This window comes from Pseudorca crassidens, chromosome 12, assembly GCF_039906515.1.
Source record: "Pseudorca crassidens isolate mPseCra1 chromosome 12, mPseCra1.hap1, whole genome shotgun sequence".
NCBI lineage: Eukaryota > Metazoa > Chordata > Mammalia > Artiodactyla > Delphinidae > Pseudorca > Pseudorca crassidens.
In genome coordinates, this window is record NC_090307.1 from 45,777,406 (window position 1) to 45,799,557 (window position 22,152).

The 22,152-nt window shown below is 38.1% G+C and overlaps 1 protein-coding gene across 1 annotated transcript in view; it reads left to right on the forward strand.

The window, feature by feature from the left end:
* The first annotated feature begins 1,229 nt into the window (after positions 1 to 1,229).
* The window catches only part of DSC1 (desmocollin 1), a 28,119-nt gene continuing 7,196 nt past the window's right edge, over positions 1,230 to 22,152 (forward strand). Inside the window, 8 exon segments of the mRNA XM_067701375.1 lie at positions 1,230 to 1,401; positions 4,365 to 4,447; positions 5,985 to 6,189; positions 11,885 to 12,029; positions 13,419 to 13,621; positions 14,923 to 15,109; positions 15,112 to 15,186; positions 15,837 to 15,978. Of these exon segments, the coding sequence (XP_067557476.1) occupies positions 1,339 to 1,401; positions 4,365 to 4,447; positions 5,985 to 6,189; positions 11,885 to 12,029; positions 13,419 to 13,621; positions 14,923 to 15,109; positions 15,112 to 15,186; positions 15,837 to 15,978 (1,103 nt within the window). The 5' untranslated portion in view covers positions 1,230 to 1,338.

Below are 22,152 nucleotides of genomic sequence, written 5' to 3' on the forward strand. Positions count from 1 at the left end.
ATGAAAACACTAATTTGAAAAGATATATGCACCTCTGTGTCCATTGCAGCATTATTTACAATAACCAAGATATGGAATCAACCTAAGTGCCCATCAGTGAACGAATAGCTGAAGAAACTATGGTATATATATGCAATGGAATATTATTCAGCTATAAAAATAGCTGAAATACCCATGATCTCACTCACAAGTGGAATCTAAGAAAAAATAAATAAATAAAAAGCCAAGCTCAAAGATACAGAGAATAGATTGGTGGTTTAAAAGAAGAAGCAGGGGATGGGAAATGGTGGGAGAAATGGGTGAACTGGGTTTTTCCTTTTTTAGTTTAAGTAAACTGAATTTAAAAAATTTTAAGGACTGCAATAAGAAAATTATCAGTACGCAGGCCTCTCACTGTCGTGGCCTCTTTTTTTTGCAGCTCATGGGCCCAGCCGCTCCACGGCATGTGAGATCTTCCCGGACCGGGGCACGAACCCGTGTCCCCTGCATCGGCAGGCAGACTCTCAACCACTGCGCCATCAGGGAAGCCCCCAGATATTTCTTTATTCACTTACTTGTATAACTTCAATATGCACTGTAGGAAATTCCTGTGACATCTAGAGAATCAAACCACAGCATGCAGACAATAATAAGGAGTAGACACAACACATCTGTGAAGTTGCTGCTGTGGACCAGAGCGCCAGACCTCGGGCAGAACTGCAGTGCTAGGTGTGACAGACTACACCAAAATGCTTAGATGGGGAGATAACTTCTGATAGATGTGACTGCAGGCTGTGTATTCCTGATTTGCCAATGGCAGCTGAGGAGGCATCACTTCTTTGAGTGGAGTTTGTGCACACACAATCTATGTTTGTACCCAGGGCCAAGACAGGTTAACAAGGCCAAGAAGGAGGGGAGGACATGGGAGTGGGTAATAGCCAGGGAGGACTTCAGAGCATTAACATGGGGGGAAGGGAGGAAGGCTGAGGATTGAGGGTGCTGCCTGTTGCTTCTGCCTATGTGTCAAGTGGCAGTAGAAATTTTGAAAGCTGTGAGGAAGAGCTAGTGGTACCCCACCCTCCCCACTTCTAGGAAAACCTCTTTCCATTCCGAGGTAATTGAATTGAAGGTGGAGGACAGACCTGAGAATAGGAGGAAAGCAATTGTTCTGGGGCTCCTCCTCCTGTCATTTTTACCACTTGCCTCCTGACTCTTCTCCAAATCAAGCTCATCCACGTCAAGGTGGCAGCAGAATATCCTGTACAAGTGCCAGCTGTCAGGAATCTGCTGAAGCCACGCTGTGCATCCCAAGCTTCCCTGTTATCCAGCCACCACCCGTGACCATTGGGACTGCTTCTGATGGCTGTGGCCTCCACTGCCCCAGAGAGCATATTCTCTAAGCAGCTCCTTTTCTCTTTTCTGGTGAGTAACAAGCAAAGGATTAGGGAGTTCAAGCATGTTACTGTGCATTTCCCTCCTTTAGTCTGGGCTTGAAAGAGAGTAGAGTGGTAGTGGAAGGCTGAGAAGGCAGACTGGGAGAACAAAAACAGATCTGAGAAAAATTCAAGGAAGAGTTGAGAGACTTGTGACCCGGGATGGCAGGTGTTTGGTTTGCTCTTCAAGTTTCCACTGCCAACCTGTTAGTTTTTCAAGGGAATCCCCTGTTCAGTCTTGCTGTGGTGTTTTTCTAAGGAGTGATGGAATGAATTCACTCCTCAGCCATTTGACCCAGGAAGTTCTGAGGTTTGCTTTTGCTACTAGTAAATAAGCTGTACTTATTTAACATACTTAGTTCCACTGAGCTGCTAGAAGAGGAAAAGGATTCTGGGTGGAGAGGTGAAATATCCAGGACTTTCTTAATTTTACCCAGGAAGAGCTAAAAGAAGGGCAGAGCTCTTAGTTCAAGGTGTTTAACTTGAAAAAAAATGATAAAGAAAAATGTGACAGTCTTGAAAAAATACAGAAACTTGGCTTCCACTTAGGTTTTTAATAACTTTGTAACTGTGTACTTCATTCCCTGGTATTAAGAATGAAAACATTGGGACTTCCCTGGTGGCGCAGTGGTTAAGAATCCGCCTGCCAATGCAGGGGACATGGGTTCAAGCCCTGGTCCAGGATGATCCCATGTGCTGCGGAGCAACCAAGCCCGTGCACCACAACTACTGAGCCTCTGCTCTAGAGCCCACAAGCCACAACTACTGAAGCCTGCGTGCCTAGAGCCCGTGCTCTGCAATGAGAGAAGCCACCGCAATGAGAAGCCTGCACACCGCAACAAAGAGTAGCCCCCGCTAGCCAAAACTAGAGAAAGCCCACGTGCAGCAACGAAGACCCAATGCAGCCAAAAATAAATAAATTTATAATAAAAACAAGTAATCATTATTTTTAAAAAAAGGAATAAAAATATTATAAGTCAAGAAATAAGACTCATTTTTTCTTTTCTTTTTTTTTTTTTTTTTTGCGGTACGCGGGCCTCTCACTGTTGTGGCCTCTCCCATTGCGGAGCACAGGCTCAGTGGCCATGGCTCACGGGCCTAGCTGCTCCACGGCATGTGGGATCTTCCTGGACCAGGGCACGAACCCGCGTCCCCTGCATTGGCAGGCAGACTCTCAACCACTGCGCCACCAGGGAAGCCCAAGACTCATTTTTTAAAAAGTGGTTATTTAAAGTGGAATACAAATGCAACTTTTTAAATTCCAGTTTTTAGTATTATCTGCCTGAGTTATTGTAAAATTACAGACTGTTTAAATAGGCTGACACCATATAGCCAAAAAACTTGGATTGAGTTAGAAAAGAAATATACATCCATAATATGGCTGATGGTTTTCTTTCCTTTTCCCAAATAGTGGGTCCCATAACTCTAGAAATATGTCCTCAGAGAAAAATTGGTTATTAAATTGACCTATCTGTTGTAGCTCTATTTTTTTTATTGCATCTTAATTAGTATCTGTATTGGTCAAGACGAGTTTTTTTCTTAATCTTTTCTTTTTTTAATTTATTTATTTTATTTATTTATTTTTGGCTGCATTGGGTCTTCGTTGTTGCACGCGGGCTTTCCCTAGTTATGGCGAGTGGGGGCTAGTCTTTGCTGCGGTGCGCGGGCTTCTCATTGCGGTGGCTTCTCTTGTTGCGGACACAGGCTCTAGGCACGTGGGCTTCAGTAGTTGTGGCACACGGGCTCAGTAGTTGTGGCTCTGGGGTTCTAGAGCACAGGCTCAGTAGTTGTGGCACACAAGCTTAGTTGTTCCGCAGCACGTGGGATCTTCCTGGACCAGAGCTCGAACCCGTGTCCCCTGCATTGGCAGGCGTATTCTTAACCACTGCGCCACCAAGGAAGCCCTGTCCTAGCTCTGTTTTATATTTAAATAATAATGAAACTGTCGTTTGGAAAAACAGTAGAAGCAGCAAATAAACAGAAAATGCCAAGAAAAATAAGTAAAATAGGTTTTGAACTTACCTTCACTTTTAAACTGATAGCTTTTCTCTTATTTTTCAGATAGTCTCTGAGTTAGGTATATAGCTTTTTAAAGCAATATTTGTGTCTTGAATTTAATTAAAAATCTTTACCCTGGGGCTTCCCTGGTGGCACAGTGGTTGAGAGTCCGCCTGCCGATGCATGGGACACGGGTTCGTGCCCCGGTCCAGGAAGATCCCGCATACCACGGAGCGGCTGGGCCCGTGAGCCATGGCCGCTGAGCCTGCGCGTCCGGAGCCTGTGCTCCGCAGCGGGAGAGGTCACAACAGTGAGAGGCCCGCGTACAGCAAAAAAAAAAAAATCTTTACCCTGTTGAAGTCTACTCTCTAAATTTTGAAATGTATTTCTTTTTAGACTAGTTTTGTGAATGATATCATTTAGACTTTGAAGTTTATGCAAAGACAGTCTAAGGAGTAATTTGAGATCAGCGAATATTTATGGACGTTGGTCTTCAGGCGGTTAAAAATATCCTCGAATATTTTCTCGATTTAACTACAGGTCAAATTGCTTGGGGCTGTGAAAATGATGATTTGTGTACAAATATGTGATTATTGTATTCCAGAGTTAAGTACTTTCTTCATGCTAAGAAATCAGAATGACATTTACAAATGGTCTTAGAGATGATAAACTCTATATAGAGTCAATGGTTTGTAACACATTTTCTTGAAAGGATGCAATAGAATTCTGGTTCTAAGAACTCTATTCATTTTAATTTTTTCATTGATACTAAATGACTGTTGTGTCCCTAAAGCCACTTTCTTTGCTGTTTCATTTTAAAATGAATACAAAAAATATTGAGGGATTGGAAGATTAATTTGTTTCTGAATTGACAATACTTTTATCAATAAGACAAAACTGTAATGCGAAAGTTTGTGATCAAATGTAATTCCTGATTTTTTTCCTTCTTTTGAGTTTTTAATATTATTTTGCAGTGCCTGTCAGAATATTTCTCTTCAAGTTCCTTCTCATCTTCAGGCTGAAGCACTTGTAGGCAAAGGTGAGAAACCATGTTACGAATTTCGTAGTTTTAACTACTACATTTAGCTTCCAGCTGGTCTTATAAAGTTTGGGATAAAAGCCATATGGTAGCTACTTGCATTAAAATTCGACATGAAATGAAAGATAAACTACTTGTTTTTTGGTAGTGGTTAGAAACAAAGTACCAAGTTAGCTGTACACTTTTCTTGCCAGAAAAATTAGCAAGCATCAGAGGACTAAATTATCTTAGTTTAGTACAAACAAAGAGAGGCACCAAAACCAGAAACATGTTTTAGTTTCCTATGACTGATCTGCTTCCAACATTCTTTAATTGATTACATATAAAACAGATGTGTCAAAATTGAAATGTCCCAAAATAAAATTTATGCTTGAGTTTGATTACAATGACCAAGTAACCATCAAGAATTTATGTGATCTATTTCATAGAATAGCTTCAGAAAGTCAAATAAAAATTTAAGTAGTCTTACTATCACAGCCATACCTGAGGCATGGGTTGGTTGTTCTGAGTCCAGGGGTAACATTCCTTTCATCAGTGTTTTTCATTAGCCTTAAGTTTACATCAAGAAAAACACACCTTGTATACAGAAGTGGTATACTTCTATATACTTTGCCCAGTGCTTTGAGGTTTTGAATTAATCTCTTATATCTTTTTTCTTTTTTTTTTTTTAATTATTATTTTTGGCTGTGTTGGGTCTTCGTTTCTGTGCGAGGGCTTTCTCCAGTTGTGGCGAGCGGGGGCCACTCTTCATCGTGGTGTGCGGGCCTCTCACTGTCGTGGCCTCTCGTTGCGGAGCACAGGCTCCAGACGCGCAGGCTCAGTAGTTGTGGCTCACGGGTCCAGTTGACATGTCAACTGGGCATGTGGGATCTTCCCAGACCAGGGCTCGAACCCGTGTCCCCTGCATTGGCAGACAGACTCTCAACCACTATGCCACCAGGGAAGCCCCTCCTTATATCTTTTAAAAGCACTTAAATGGTACACAGTCTATACTCTAAAGACACATAGTAAATATGGTAAATATATTAAATATGAATCAGTAAAGGAAATATTTTGATACAACCACTAAGCATCATTAAGCTTGGGGTTTATTAAGCCTCCAAAAGCTTTTATGGAATTAATACTTGCAGTATTACTGAGAAATATTACTTAAGTATAGACCAGTTTTCTTATTTTTTGCAAGATAGTTTTAACTATCACAGATTATCGCAAACAAGTTCAAAATCTGACATCATACAGTTTACTACACATAATAGAAAACAACACATTTGTACATATACACGAGTTAAAGTGGAAACAATAAATCCAGTGACATTAAAAATATTTAAATGATGAAAGCAGTGGAAACGGTGACTCCATCAGTTTAATTACTTAATCTTTATGGCCTCTAAGTTTTAGAATAGTAATTATTCCACACATTCCAAGCGTAACCTCCCCCTTTTTGCTTCTCATGCACTAACTGGAGGTTGTCATTCCTGTAAAACTTGTTCTATTCTTGTTTTACTTTACAAATTACAGTGACATTTCTTCCCTGCGGTGAATCTGAAGGAGCGTCTCTGGTCGGCGAGCCTAATTCAGTCAAGTGGTCCTGACTTCAGCATTCTAGAAGACGGCTCCACTTACACAGCACATAACCTCATTTTGTCTTCTGAAAAGAAGAGTTTTTCCGTTTTGCTTTCAGATACTCAGAGACAGGAACAGAAGGAGATAGAAATTGTACTGGAAGCAGGAGGAAGGAAGGTATATTAGGCAAGACTTAAACACAATAATCTGCTCACAAGAGCCCTTCATCTCATCTGTTTCCTTCTGTGCTAAAATTACTGCTCTTGAATGCTCACTTGTTTGTCTATTCCACTTATAATTAACATACATAAAGACTAGACGGTTTTAAGGAATAATAGGGCTATTTACAACTGGTGTAAAAATGAGCAACGCAGTAGCCAGGGAGCAAAGTCAGAATATCAGATGTTTTCAGGTGTGGCAATAAGAGGGACCTACCTGCAGAACAAGGCAAGGTGGGTCAGTGAAGATTGATTCTGGCTGGAGATGTGGTGCTCCACCCTGCGTGGCTTTCTCCCAAGTAACTATGGATTTGAGTCTCTCTTTAAAGACGAGATGAGACCATCTACAGTTTATTCCCATCTTAATAGAACATTCTATGAGGTCCCTCTCTTCAGAGAATGCAGTAGGGCCAGTCCACCGGATTGGTTTGAATGTTCTGACTCTAAGCTCGTCTTCTTGCAGTGAGTGGTGGTAACCAGAGAGTGGGAAGGGAGAAGGTTGCTGGAATTCACATAAATCTCACTTTAAGCAAACTCTGCACAGTGAATCTGGTCTTATGAGATGATTTATTAATAAGGGATTCGATTTATAAGAGAGTTTCCCAGCTAAATTTGTTTTGATTACAAGAAGTCTTCATCAAATTTAGAATATGCTTACATATTACATGTATTTTACATTTGTTATACATTTAGAACAAGGCTTACAAAATATTATTTTATGTCCAAATTGTAAAGAGTCTCCATATCACATAAAATAAAATATGCTGGAACACACGCTGACCTGTGTGTCTTCTTTTTTTTTTTTTTTGTGGTACGCGGGCCTCTCACTGTTGTGGCCTCTCCCGTTGCGGAGCACAGGCTCCGGACGCGCAGGCTCAGCGGCCATGGCTCAAGGGCCCAGCCGCTCCGCGGCATGTGGGATCTTCCCGGACCGGGGCACGAACCTGTGTCCCCTGCATTGGCAGGTGGACTCTCAACCACTGCGCCACCAGGGAAGCCCCCCTGTATGTCTTTATATAGGTATACAAGTGCTTTGCACAGTAGCTAGTATTTTAACAAATTTTCATCATCCCACTTCATGTGGAATAAAATCAATTCTTTAATATTTGTAAGTGGGTTATCTCTTTTTAGGCGGGTCAACATTTCTCAAGATAGTATCTTTCACCAAAACCCTATAAAGTTCTGGTTGGTTAAGTGACAAGTGATTAAATCAGGAAATAGGTGAAACTGGTTCTTACTCCGTGTGTGTGTGTGTGCATGTGCATGTGTGTGTGTGTGCCTTATTGATAAAAAACAGAACTTATGAAAAACAGAAATTGTTTGGGCATTATCCATGATATTGTTATATACAATCGTTACTTATTTTCTTCACGTTACTATGTATGTGAAAATCATAGTATCTAGAATGATAAGCAATGCTATATTTCTTCACTTGAAACATTTTGACCTTTTATCAAAAAGCCAAATAAATAATTGATAAATATGTATATTTACATACAAGCGCATGTAAATATATAAGTTCTCTGCTGCTTTTATAGCTTCTTCATAGGAAGAAAAGCTCTAACACTAGCAGTCATTCTTGTGGAGAAATAGAAAGCTGCCTGCTCTGTACGTTGTGATGTACACTTCATTTCTTATTCTGCTGATAACATACTGTTTATGGATTTTTGAGGTCTTTAGCTGCTTCTCACTGGTCAATCTGCTGTCTCTTTTGGCTTCTTATTAAGATCATTGCAAGAGGGAAGGGAAAGAGAATAGTTTATAATTTAAATAAGCTACTGGGAATTCCCTGGCGGTCCAGTGGTTAGGACACTGCACTTTCGCTGCTGAGGGGATATATATGGTCAGGGAACTAAGATCCCAAGAGCTATACGGTGTGGCCTAAAATAAAATAAAATAAAACAAAATTAAAAAGTTACTTCACAATTTTTTGATGTCTTTTAAAGGACAAAGGAATAAAATAGTTTGGAATTTTTGCTCAAAGTTGGCCTTTTGAGTAATTTTCCTTCAGAATTACTTGTGTTTCTCTAGTTTCCATTAACATGCTTAAGATTGAATTGACATTAAGAAACACCAACTGCAAATCAACAAAATTCATAAAGTATAACAACCAGATGTAAACATGGTGCAAGTTGTAAAATCTCTTGAGACAATGTGGAATAGAAGCCTTCTCTGTCAACGTAGAGGTTAAAATCAAAATAGTATGTCTTTGCTTTTCTATCAGATCAGTTTCATTTACTGTTTTTTACTGGAAAGCTTATTTCTCTGGAAATTAGTGGGTCTTCAGTATCTGCCACTTTTGCTTTTAGTCTTGGACAAGTCACAACTTCAAGAATCTGTTTTCTTTGTGTTATGGGCTGCGAATTGTTGTCTTATCTACCTCAGAGCTGTTGTGATCATTAAATGCCATAATGCTGGCAAAATCACCATATAAACAGTAAAGCTCTCTAAAAATATTCCAATGGCAGAGATCAAATAATGCACATATTCCAGAATTTTGTCCTCAAGACTGGGGCTTTTGATGGGATTTTCCAATTCTTTGCTTTTATCTAACCTATTTGAATGTTAAGTGTTAATAAATTATTGTTGTTCGAAATAATTAGATTTCCTTGATTATTGGGAACAGGGTCTAATTCAATACATATCATTACTGTGCTCCCATTTGCTCTATTGCCACATGTTGTATTGTTTAATTTTGGCGGGTAAAGATTTTTCTGGATGAGTCACACCATTATTGCAGTTGAAGGAATTTGTTTTAAACCATTCAATGCATCTAGGCTTTTAGGGATTTATATAAGGCCCTTTTGCAAGTTTTTTAAAGAAGAGTTGTATAAGAAGTGAATTTTCTTCAGTAATTCCAAGTTATTTTATGAAAGAAAGCAGCTGCAAACACTCTTCCTCTTTGAATTTTGAGGAGAGTCTGTACCTTTTATAAGTTTATAGGGAAAAATCAGTTCAATCTGGTCCCTTCTTACCTATCCAGCCAGAGCCTTACTATCTTGTAACATATGATTTCTTTTCCAGACACACAAGTCTGTCCATTGTCTTTAAATTCATGTTGCTAGTTACCTTCTGTACACACTCAGCTTTGGTGTCACTGCTCTCTCCCTTCCTCTGCCCAGTCTACACTCAATACCCCTCTCTACAAGGGTAAATTCAAGCCCCAACTTCTGTTGACAACTGTTTACACATTCCCAAAGATGAGAGCAATTACAGAGATAAAGGCAAATTATAGGGCAAAAGGGCTAAAAGAGATGAGGTTCTTCAAGCTACAGAAGAATTCAAGGGGGAAATATCACAATAGTAGACACAAGAAATTTAAATAATACTCTTCTAACTTAGCTAAAAATATGAGTAATTCTACTAAAGTATAGTATTCTATTTATAGGTATTATAACAATATTTAAATATATTATTATTGCTTTTCATATAGAATAATGGGAACTAGACTGCAAAACCATTAGTTGTACTGAGCTTTCTGAAACTGCTGCTTTAGTGACTAATTATGAAAATATTTATAATTAGTTCCTTTATCATATGAATATTAGTGGATTCTCCTAGGGATCCAGGCTGTGGTTTAAAGTTCAGCTGCATTTCTAGTTTAAATCATCTTTACAATAATTATTTGAATTTTTATTTTTTTTGGAGATGCTCAGCACATTAATAGTAAAAAAATCAAACTAGTACCTGAAATAGTACCAGAAACAAAATCACTACATCTGAAAATCAGTGGAATGTGGAATAATGATATTTATTTGTAGTTGAGCATCAGGACCTATTTTAAACTACAAGTGATTATACAGCGAGAAGTAGATGATCATTTCCACTGAAGAGAAAAACTAGCAAAAATTAGTGTAAATTACAGCAGGATGGACTTAGGTTAGATAGGGAGATGTTTTAATACCAACGTGATGAAGTAGAAGAATTCATTACAAGTGGTCCCATAGAATGTTTACAACAGTTTTTACAGAGGGCAAACTTAAGGGGTGGTTTATTTTCCTAAGAAAAAAAAGATGGATGGAATTGAATGCAACAAGCTATTTATTGGTGAATTACCCAATGTAAGGCACTGTGTTAGGTGCTTCAGTCACACAGCGATCCGAAGTCTCAGGCTTCACCCCTGAGGACAATTGGAAACTAATAGGGACATAAAACAATGACATAGTTTTCTCTAGCCAAAACTCTCAAAATGACAGCAGTTAAAGAAAGAAAAAATTACATCAAATATGAGGGGAGAGGGAGAGATTGATAGGAAGGCTGAATAGTGTGGTGGTAGTGGTGATGGTGGTGGTGGTGAAGTAGTGACAATACACTCCTGTATCCCTGAGTGCAGAATTTATTAAGATACAGGGATCAGACTGACAGAAATCAAAGTATAAGTTTTATTACTGAAAAAGCCCAGCTGGAGGTTGTTTGGGGAAAAGTGAAAAAGGGAACAGAGAGAACATGAATGGTTATTTCAAAACCTTCTGTCCTAGAGGTTGGAGTGGAAATTTCTTCCCCTCCAGGTTAGCATGTGAAGATGAAATGTTTCCTTTCCACACAACAGTGAGGATTTTGTGTTACTCTGGTAGATGATAGGAAGATCACTGAAAAGTCTGATTAGCTAATATCATGATTAAAATTGTGCTTTGTGGAAATGAATCTGACTCCTGAGGGCTACATAGTTTGGAGAAGGTCAGTTAGGACAACTGTAGGAAAGTTGGTAGGACACGTGTGTAGGATACAATATGAAAGTTGATAGGATACATTTGGAGTGACATGAGGATAATGGCATTGAGAATAGAAAAGAGAAGTGAATGACAGAGACACAGAAATGCTGTAATCTCTAGAACCTGGCAACTGACTAATATAAGGCTAAAGAGGGGGAGGAGTTAGATACCTGAGACTTTAATCCTGGTTCATTTTAGAAAATGGTTAAGGTAGGGAAATCAGGAAGGCTAGTTGTGGTGAAGAACTGAGTTAACACAGACTTCACTTTGGGCAGGTTTAGTTGTTCCTGTCAGTGAAGAAAATCTGTTTAACTCAACCATTTACCAGAAAACTTCAGAAATATTTTGATGGTATTTAAAGAAAAAGGGCATTAAATCCTCACATTCGGGACCAAGATATATCATTTTGAGATAGAGTTTGGAATATATATATATATATATATATATATATATGATTTTATTAGCATTTTTACTACACAAGAAATACATGTTACTGATAGAAAAATGAGAAAATACAGGTAGAGAAAAGAACACAATCAAGTCACCCAGAAATAGTTGATATTTATATGTGTATATAAATCTAAAAATAACTAGAATCATATTTTGTATAAACTTTAGAAAAAAATACTTGTTATTAGCATGACTAGGGGAAGTCTACATGCATTCTAACAAGCAGAACTGCATGCAGTTAATTCAGGGAACAGAGTAGCCTCCTTCAGCTGGAGTGCATGGTACTTGGTGAGAGAATAATGAGAAAGGATTGAAGCCATAGGGCAGGCATAGTCTGTGCTGCTGTGTTGTCTCTCTGTTGCATAAGTTCTTAGTTACATAGGACTTTGCCAATGATTTTTTAAAAATTACATATTTCCCCAACCGCTAGGTTTAATTTTGTGCCTAATTTCTTATTCAAGAATTAGCTGATGGTGTTTGTCTACCTTTCAGATCTACGCCTATGCAACTACTGTGGACGGTTATGCACCTGAGTACACACTCCCCTTACTATTCAAAGTTGAAGATGATAACGGTAATGCCTCATATTTTGAAGACAAAGTGACTGTCTTTAGTGTGCCTGAGAATTGCCAAACCGGTAAGTTCACATCTTAGGAAAAACATGAGAATTTTGCTTCAGTTGAATTCTTCATTAATGTTTTAGGCACAGTTACGCAAAACATTTTTAAATGCTTGACTTTCATGGATATTCTACATAAAACTTTGTAGCCTTATGAGATCATAGGCTCTTCAAAGGCAAACCTTTTTGTGCTCATTTTCTAGGCACATGTAGAAAGCAGCTAAGTGATACACAAAGTTACTAGCTTTGTTAGATTAATCCACAATGACAGACAAAGGCTGTTTATATTTTCTATTTTGATCATGTACATATGTGTCCCAGATGTATTTATAAAGCAATAGAGCATTTGAATCTTTATAAAGTCGCAATACATTTTCAAGGACCCAGAAATAGATTATGGTATGGAAATGCTGATCTGGCTTATAACAACGTATGCATTTCTTTTTTTTTTTTTTTTTTTTTTGCGGTACGCGGGCCTCTTACTGCTGTGGCCTCTCCCGCTGCGGAGCACAGGCTCCGGACGTGCAGGCTCAGCGGCCATGGCTCACGGGCCCAGCCGCTCCGCGTCATGTAGGATCTTCCTGGACCGGGGCACGAACCCGCGTCCCCTGCATCAGCAGGTGGACTCTCGACCACTGCGCCACCAGGGAAGCCCTGCATTTCTTTACTTAGCTTATTTCCCAAACAAATTGAAAAAATTTTAAACTGGTTTGATGCTCTCACCAGCCAAGATTGTGGCCTCATCAAACCAAAGGGCATAGCAAGTCTAGTTCATTCTCAAAAATCGCAAGATATGTTCTTAGTTTCTATGTGCATATTTAATATTATTTTGTGTGCATATTCAATATTATTTTCCCACAGTAAATGGTTTGCTAAAGTAACATTGCCAATAATCTGATTTCTGAGCCATAAAGCTTGTCCAAATGATATTCAGACCGTTGCATAATGTTTGTCTTATATGTATTAACAATTCAGCACATTTATTAAAATATAAAAGCATAAAACCTTTGTTATCATATGCAAAGCTGTGCTTTTCCTTTAACACTATCAAGTGGGGTATTAAAGAAACAAGATATACAGAGAAGGTCCCATCAAAAAATGGCCCATGAACTGGATTGAGAGGAAGAATTTGAGAACCTCTGTTACCATCGGTGGGGTGGATGTTCTCACGTATGCAGAACACAAATTATGTTATCCACAGTAGCCACCACCTAATTGAAGTTTCCAGGTTAGGGGAACTTGGAGTTGTGGGGGAGCATTTAGATACTTCTCCACTTACCTGTAAAATCAGTCAACTTGTGGGTTTTTTGGGAGAATATGCCACAGCAATGCCTTGATTTTATTTTTGTTTGTAATTCAATTATATTGCTATTTTAAGTTGTTGACAGTATTGGATTTATTTAACAGGAACTTCAGTGGGAAAAGTGACTGCCATAGACCTCGATGAACCTGATACTCTACATACTTGTCTGAAATATAAAATCTTACAGCAAATTCCAGACAATTCAAAGCATTTCTCCGTACATCCAGACATCATCACCACAACTACATGTTTACTAGATAGAGAAGTGATGAATTGCTTAATTAATTTCTCAGTCACTAAACTATGTGTAAACTGATCATGAACTCCCAAAGAAGTTAGAGTACGTATTTTCTTAGAAGTGATATGCATAAATTTTGCGTTCCTTATAAAATTTTTAGAAACTGTCCTTTAATTATAATATTGCTTATTTTTCCTTTCTCTTTTTAAATTTCTTTTAAAAATATTTTTGGACTTTTTCCTAGATTTCTTTCTTTCTTTTTTTGTTATTTTGATAGATTTTAGTCTCTAGTCATTTATTGTTTTAGGATTCTTTCTAGTTACTCAGTTCATGAACTAACAAATCTGTATATAATATACTTTGAAAAGGTGCTGCTAGATAATATGATTATATCTTTTGACTCAGATACTCAGAGTAACTGCTCCATTATAGCCAAATCTCATGTCCTAGTAGTCTTATCACCGAACCAAGCTCAGGCCCGCTCGCCCGCTGGCAGTAAAGCCAATCTACTGACACCAGGTTGTAGTGAAGGAAAGTACAGCTTTATTGAAAAGGTGCCAATACAAGGAGAACAGGTGGCTTGTGCTCAAAACCTCCAAACTCCCCTAAGGATTTTAGCAAACCATTTGTAAAGGCAAGGTGAGGGAGGGGCATCCCAGAGTATGTGATCAGCTCCTGCACAATTCTCTGATTGGTTGATGGTGAGGTAACAGGGTGGTGTCATAGGGGTTAACATTATCAGTCCTTAGGCCTGTGGGCTATGAGCTCATGGTCATCAAGTAGTTAACATCTTCCATTTGGTGGGGGCTTTTCACATCTTTAAAACAACTCAGGAAGTGTGCATCAGGTACTATTATCTAGGTACTACAGAAAGGAGCTAAAGCAGAGTATATGGGGGAGAAGTCTGCCCTGGGAAGGCCCCATAGGGTCCTGCTTGGTTACAGTCTATCTAATTATTTTATATACTTAGCTTAGAGGGACTTTTGCTAATTTAGTTATCACTGTTATCGCATTTGATAATAATAAAATAATGAGAAATAGTCCATTTGAATTTATTTAAACACTTATTCTGTATTTCTATTAGTATTTAAACTTGTAATAAAAAAAAAAATGAAAGCAGGACCTTTCCAAAGGAAAGTGAGAAGAAAAATTTGTTGAATCTTAAAAATCAACGATTTTGCATTTGATAGTGTTTGTCACTATAGGAAGCTAATTATTCGTCGTTAATACATTAGCAACAACTTTTGGTAACATTTTATACATAAAAATGATTTTCCTTTTCGTGCTAAAACTTGGAATCATAGTTATGTCTTCTATATATATGTATATATAGAGAGAGAGAGACTCATTTTGGTATGTTTATCGAACAGTCATTGAACTATGAAGTACATCGCCAAATGGTTTTGCAAATTGGTGTACTTAACGAAGCACAATTCCCTAAAGCAGCAAACTCACAAACTCCTACTATGTGCATTACAACTGTCACTGTTAAAGTTAAAGACCATGATGAGGGCCCCGAATGCCAACCACCAGTAAAAGTTAATAAGAGTAAAGATGGCCTCCCGTGGGCACAACACTCCTTGGATACGAAGCAGTGGATCCGGACAGCAGCACTGCTGAGGGCTTAAGGTAATGTATTTTCAAAATTTCCTTCTTTTTAATTGTGATGATAATTGATTTCAAATTTGGGAACATTCTATGTATTATTAGGATGACAGATTTTGAGATTATGTCCACTCTTTGGTTTGAGCATTTACATTTGATTTCTAAAAACTATGTATAAGAAGGCAAGCCATAAAAAGAAATGAAATTGAGCTATTTGTAATGAGGTGGATAGACCTAGAGTCTGTCATACAGAATGAAGTAAGTCAGAAAGAGAAAGACAAATACCGTATGCTAACACATATATATGGAATTTAAGAAAAATGTCATGAAGAACCTAGGGGTAAGACAGGAATAAAGACACAGACCTACTAGAGAATGGACTTGAGGATACGGGGAGGGGAAGGGTGAGCTGTGACAAAGCGAGAGAGAGGCATGGACATATATACACTACCAAACGTAAGGTAGATAGCTAGTGGGAAGCAGCCGCATAGCACAGGGATATCAGCTCGGTGCTTTGTGACCGCCTGGAGAGGTGGGATAGGGAGGGTGGGAGGGAGGAAGATGCAAGAGGGAAGAGATATGGGAACATACGTATATGTATAACTGATTCACTTTGTTATAAAGCAGAAACTAACACACCATTGTAAAGCAATTATACCCCAATAAAGATGTAAAAAAGAAAAAAACAGAGATGAAGATAACTGGTTTGAAATTAATGAATACACTGGTGACTTGAAAACTGTAAAAGTTCTAGATAGAAAATCAACATTTGTAAAAGACAACCAATACAATGTTTCCGTGATTGCAATGGATGCAGGCGAGTGCAATTTTCTAGAAATAAAATATAAATATAGGACATATTTTAGGAAATCTTGGGGCTAAATTTAAATTTGTTTGTTTCCAGATCAAAATTTAATGCAAAAAATGTTTGCATTATGATTGATTAATTGCTTGGAAAACACCCAGTTTAGGTCCCAGTGCATCACTAATGCAAAACTAGGAGGTGGTGAATGGGCCAAGTCCCAGTTTCGAGGTCCATATTATTTGACTTCTTCCATGGACATAGTGGCATCATCAAGGATCCCTATTTTTCTCAGGAGTACGGATTTAGATTATTCTGATTTGAACTTGCTGGAGGGATTCGGCCCACCTTCAACAGTTGGATTCAGATAGATTTGTTCTGAGTCTCTCTTACTGGGGAATAAAACATTTATCCTATTTCCTAAATAAATGGTCAAACAATGATTTTTAACGTCTTTTGCTGAGGTTTGCAATCATTCTCCAAGATTAATTCTAGAACCTGTTTTGTGAAGAAATGTCCTTCAAATGTCCTAATGTAGAGATCTCAAAACTCTTTTGAATATATCCTCCAAGCAGTAAATCATTTTTGAATATGAACCTTTGCAGTGTAAGCCCTGTCAGTTGGCTTCTCTTTTTGTAATGCAAGTGCCTGACTTAAGCTTTGATTGATATCTCAAATAAACACATTGCTAACCACAGAACTAGATCAAGAGCCAGGCTGACCCCTACCCCATCTCCCCAGGCTCCTTTGTTTTAGAGATCTTGGTTGATTTCAGTAACTCACCATTTGGGCTGCTGGTTTTATCTCTCCCTGTGCTTTAAATTCCTGCTCTTGTGTTTTAAATTAAGAGTGAGCCTGTGAAACACAAGGCCCCAGCCTCCACCTCAATAAAAGAAGAATCCCAGGTGTCACTCCCTTGCCCCACCCCCTCCATTCCCCACAAATTTACAATTGCTCTGTGGCCCCAAGTGTGCCATGTAATTTCCAGGACTTGTAAGTAATAAACTTTTTTTTTTTTTCAATGTTTCCTGATCATTATTACTTAGGGCATCTTGCAATCATAAGAGGAACCATAAGGGCCAGTTCAGCTACAACCTTGGTTATTGATAGGCTGAGACCAGTCCATAACCACTCCCATATATTTACTAGCGTGTTTATTTATACACATATACTACTATGCTAATGTATATATCATAAAAATAGATATTAAAAGAAGATGATAAAAAATATAAATAGAAGTTACAATATGGCATTCCACCACACCAATTACACACTCACTCATTTGGGGTAAATTTCCATTGATGATAAAGGTGAATGAACTTGGGCTTTTATGACAGAGCCTATGTTTTTGACTATCTGCTTAGTCCAAGATGGTTTCCATTATTTTTATGGTTAGCATATTTTTATACACTAGATGTTCAAAACAAACAAGTTGGCACGGCAATGTTGTGGTCTTTTTCTATAGAATCACTGAATTTCTTTAGAAGGGATGGGCGAGTGTATGAACAAACACATATCAAATCTCACGGAAATAAACAAAAGTTGAAAGTAAGTCATGAAATGTTTCATGTCTATTCATTTTGCCCCTTGATATTTTGATAATAAGATAAAGACAGATGTTTTCTTATATATTATACCCATACTTTTTTCTATAGCTTTACACTAAAAGCCACATCTATGAAAAAAATAGATTCTCTGATGAGAGACAAAGGTTAAGCTAATGAAGATACCGCTGCTTATGATTTATAGAGGAAGGGCAAGCCAGTTCATCTACATGTGTCCCATTCAGGTTTTTTCCTTACTTCCTCTCTCAGCCTTGGTCTATTCCTGTTACCCTGGGATGGAAATGGTCTGTTGCACATCATAATTAGTGAGATGACCAAGCAGTTTGAAAGAACTATGCCCGTAAGCCAAAAATTTTTAGGTTTCAAAACCTGAAAGAAAACCTCAATTTGAATATTATTACTTAATCATGTGCATATGATCTTCCTTTCCTCTTGATAACTCTTACACAATCTTTTAATGTAATTCTTTCAGTATAAGTAGGGAAAAAAATCTACTAAAGAATGGGGAAAACATTAACTGAGAAATATAGTTAACATTGCCACTCCTTTATAATCCTGGTGATTTGCTGCTTCTGTATAAGCAAAAGTGAAATCTGAATGGTTCAGGAACACAATTATGATGTCAAACAAGGATTTATATTTACTCACTTATTCCACAAATGTTGATTGTCTTTTAAGTTCCAAGTACTAGGCCATGAAAATTAGGATTCATAAGACAAGGTCAAATTTTCACACAATATCAGTTGAGGGATTATTATGTTCTCATAACAGATTCCCTGGTATGAAAATTTTCCCCATCAAAGAATGTATGCATATCATGAGAAGTGGAAATCAGTTAAAGAGTTGCCCACCCAGATTAAAGGATAAAGGGAGGAAACTTCACGGAAATGCAGAAGCTTGGTGATAAAAAATGAAGTATGTTTTGGAGAGAAGGAAAATATGGAAAACAGAGATATAAGAAATTAACTTGGTCTTTTGGTGACAAAAGAATGTCTTTAAATACAGTGATCATAGCACAAAGAAATGAAATGTCAAATCTAAACTTTGTGAGTCTATGTCCCAGGCCCATGGATAACCTGGATGTGCTCAAGAAGTAAAGATAAGGGTGCTATAAATGTTAATGGAAGACCGTATGGTGTCATAAAGGATTTTGTTTATTTGAACTTTAATCCATTTAATATATGCTTCCAAAGGCAAAATATATAAGTAAGTACTTATATTTCCAAATGAATGTTTAGTCTTGATACTCATAAATATTTTATGATGATGATCTAGGTATTCCAGCTTTCTTAGAATCCAGTTTATTTCCTTGTATTTTTTGTGTCAATTTTTTTGTCAGTAAGGCTGGTTTCCCTGCTTTCACTCTAGAAAGCACCGTTTTATACACCTTCCACCTAGAATTAGACTGCCCCTCCTGTTTGAAATTCAGGTCCCTTTGCTTCTTCAAATGAATGGCAGTGACATCTTCTGTGGTAGCTCTCACTAGTCCTTGTTCAGTTTTCACGCAGGCGTTCTCTAGTTGGCAGTGAGTGGGAGCTACTCTTTGCTGTGGTGCATGAGCTTCTCATCGCGGTGGCTTCTTTTGTTGCGGAGCACGGGCTCTAGGGGTGCGGGCTTCAGTAGTTGCGGCATGCAGGCTCAGTACTTGTGGCGCACGGGCTTAGCTGCTCCGCCGCATATGGGATCCTCCCAGACCAGGGCTCGAATCCATGTCCCCTGCACTGGCAGGCGGACTCTAAACCACTGCACCACCAGGGAAGTCCCTGTTCAGTTCTTCTATGAACACCTTTTACGCCCTCCTTCCCTGGGAGTAATATCGTAATTATCACAGGTGATGTGTCTTCTCTATAAAAGGGTGCTCTCATTGTTTCTCGTGTACATTCTTTTCCTCTAGCTAGACTCTGAACTCATTTTCATACAAGGACCCTTATCATTGCTAAATATCTTTTCTACCAAGCATCTGGCCGAGATCTTGGCATGTTTGCTTCATGTACGTACTGATATTTGTCATTCCTCTGTTGTTTGAGAGCCCTGTGAATCTCCAGGTCCAGGTTGTGAATTTCACTACCAAGAGCTTTGCAAGTTCAGGTGCATAACAGGCACCTGGAACAATTAGTTTTCATGTATTATAGAAACTTGAGTTCAAAAGTTTACAAATGCTTTGTTATATTCGGCTGTAAGAAGAATTTTCTTAAAATAAATATTTCAGGGTTGTCATGTGGAAGAGGTAAACATTTTGTGTATAGTCCAAAATAACCCATGAAAAAATTGGAAATGATTAGGAGGTGTATTATAGCTTGATAAGAAAGAACCTGAAAACTTTCTAGTGGTTAATTAAAGAGTTCTGTACATGGAGTGCGCTGATTCATAACAGTGAACTTCCAGTTCCTGGAAACTTAAATAATGGGGAACTCTTGCATTTCAGAGTCCCTATTGTTGACAAGTAAGTTTAGATTTTAGTTAACCCAAGATGTACTTTCTAGCTCCAAGATTATGACATTCCTTACTCACCGATACTTGGCATTTGCTTATGTGCTTAATTTAAAATAAGGTTTAGAAGTAGACAAACATACACACTCAATTACCTTTTCACAATCTTCAACTATTATCAGTAACTACTTATTTTTTGCTGTATTTCCCAGAAGTAAGGAAAAAATTTGCAATCAGTCTTTCATAGTTTTAGAAGGCATCTAGGACTTTGTTTTCAGCTGCGGCTTTGACTACTATCCATTTTAACAATTTCAAGTTTTCCCCTTTTTAACAACATGCTTAAAACAGACTGTGATGGAAAATAATCATTTATGTGATGAATGTTGGTTGGATTTTTTTTTTTTTTTTTTTGCTGCACTGCGGCATGCAGAATCTTAGTTCCCCAACCAGGGATCAAACCCGCGTCCCCTGCATTGGAAGCACGGACTCTTATTAACCTCTGGACCTCCAGGGAAGTCCCCCTATTTCTTTATTAGATTTTTTTTAAGTGTGATTTCTATTGTTCCTTAAAGAGAAATAGTTCTCTGCTTAAATTTTAAAAAGTAAAATCAGAGTACACATGTTGACTCACAGGTAGTATCTGTAACTATTTTTTTTAAATTAAAAAAATAAGTTTCTTTTTTCCCATTATTCACTTCTTTGTTAGGGTTTGAAGTTGTTACTTGTATTCAAATTTATTTACAAATTTATGGCAGTCCCAAATGTTTATATGCTATTGCAGATTTTTTTTTAATAAAAGTTGTATCTCTATTTTTTAATAAATTTATTTATTTTTGGCTGTGTTAGGTCTTCGTTGCTGTGTGAGGGCTTTCTCTAGTTGTGGCAAGTGGGGGCTACCATTGCGGTGGCTTCTCTAGCTGCAGAGCACGGGCTCCAGGCATGCGAGCTTCAGTAGTTGTGACACGTGGGCTCAGTAGTTGTGGCACCCAGGCTTAGTCGTTCCACGGCATGTAAGATCTTCCTGGACCAGGGCTTGAACCCGTGTCCCTTGAATTGGCAGGCGGATTCTTAATCACTGCACCACCAGGGAAGCCCACTGTATCTCTCTTTAATTTCTAGATATTGTAAAACTTGTTCAGATAAAATAGGTATATACTGCAGTTACCTTATGTAAGTGATTAATTTAAAAGTCACTTTGAATAATTTAATTTTTTAGTTATTCAACAGAAAAAGTTTCACTGAAATACACTATCCAATATGGCTTAATTGTTATTTCAACCTAAAAAGAAAAAACAGATTACATTTACACATGATTTATGGTAGTCTTTATGATAAATTCAATATTTATGCACCAAAATTTAGACTAGCATTCAAAGCAAAAAAAGTGAGAAATTTCATCAGTTATTTTTTGTTTATTTCAATTTTGAAAGCTTACCATTTATAGCAGTTTGTAATTTTATTACAAATGATAAAATTTGAATATGTTCTTTAAACTTCATTATCTCTTGAACACCAGTAATGGGCGTTATGTTAATTAAAAATATTTATTTAGACTTATGTGCGAAACATTAGGCCAATAATAGTGGAGAGCTGGAGATGAGTAACAGTTCTTATTCTCTCTTTTTAAATAAATTTATTTCATTTATTTATTTTTGGCTGTGTTGGCTCTTTGCTGCTGCGCACGGGCTTTCTCCAGTTGTGGCGAGCGGGGGCTACTCTTCGTTGCCGTGCGTGGGCTTCTCATTGCGGTGGCTTCTCTTGTTGCAGACCATGGGCTCTAGGCGCGTGGGCTTCAGTAGTCGTGGCTCATGGACTCAGTAGTTGTGGCTCGTGAGCTCTAGAGCTCAGGCTCAGTAGTTGTGGCGCATGGGCTTAGTTGCTCTGCGACTTGTGAGATCTTCCCAGACCAGGGCTCGAATCTGTGTCCCCTGAATTGGCAGCCGGATTCTTAACCACTGTGCCACCAGGGAAGCCCAACAGTTCTTATTCTTAAAAGCAAATTGATTAAATGGGGGGGGGGGGTGCAACTTTTTTAGAGTTTATTCAATTAATTTTTTTACAAAGTCTAAAAATAGTAAGTGCATTATATTCAATGTGTTAGTATTAAGTTTTAAGTTAGCCAAGAAATACTGTGCCCAGATCACTAGGCACCCAAGATGAATACAACTTAGCCCTTAGGATGAACATGTTCACAGTTC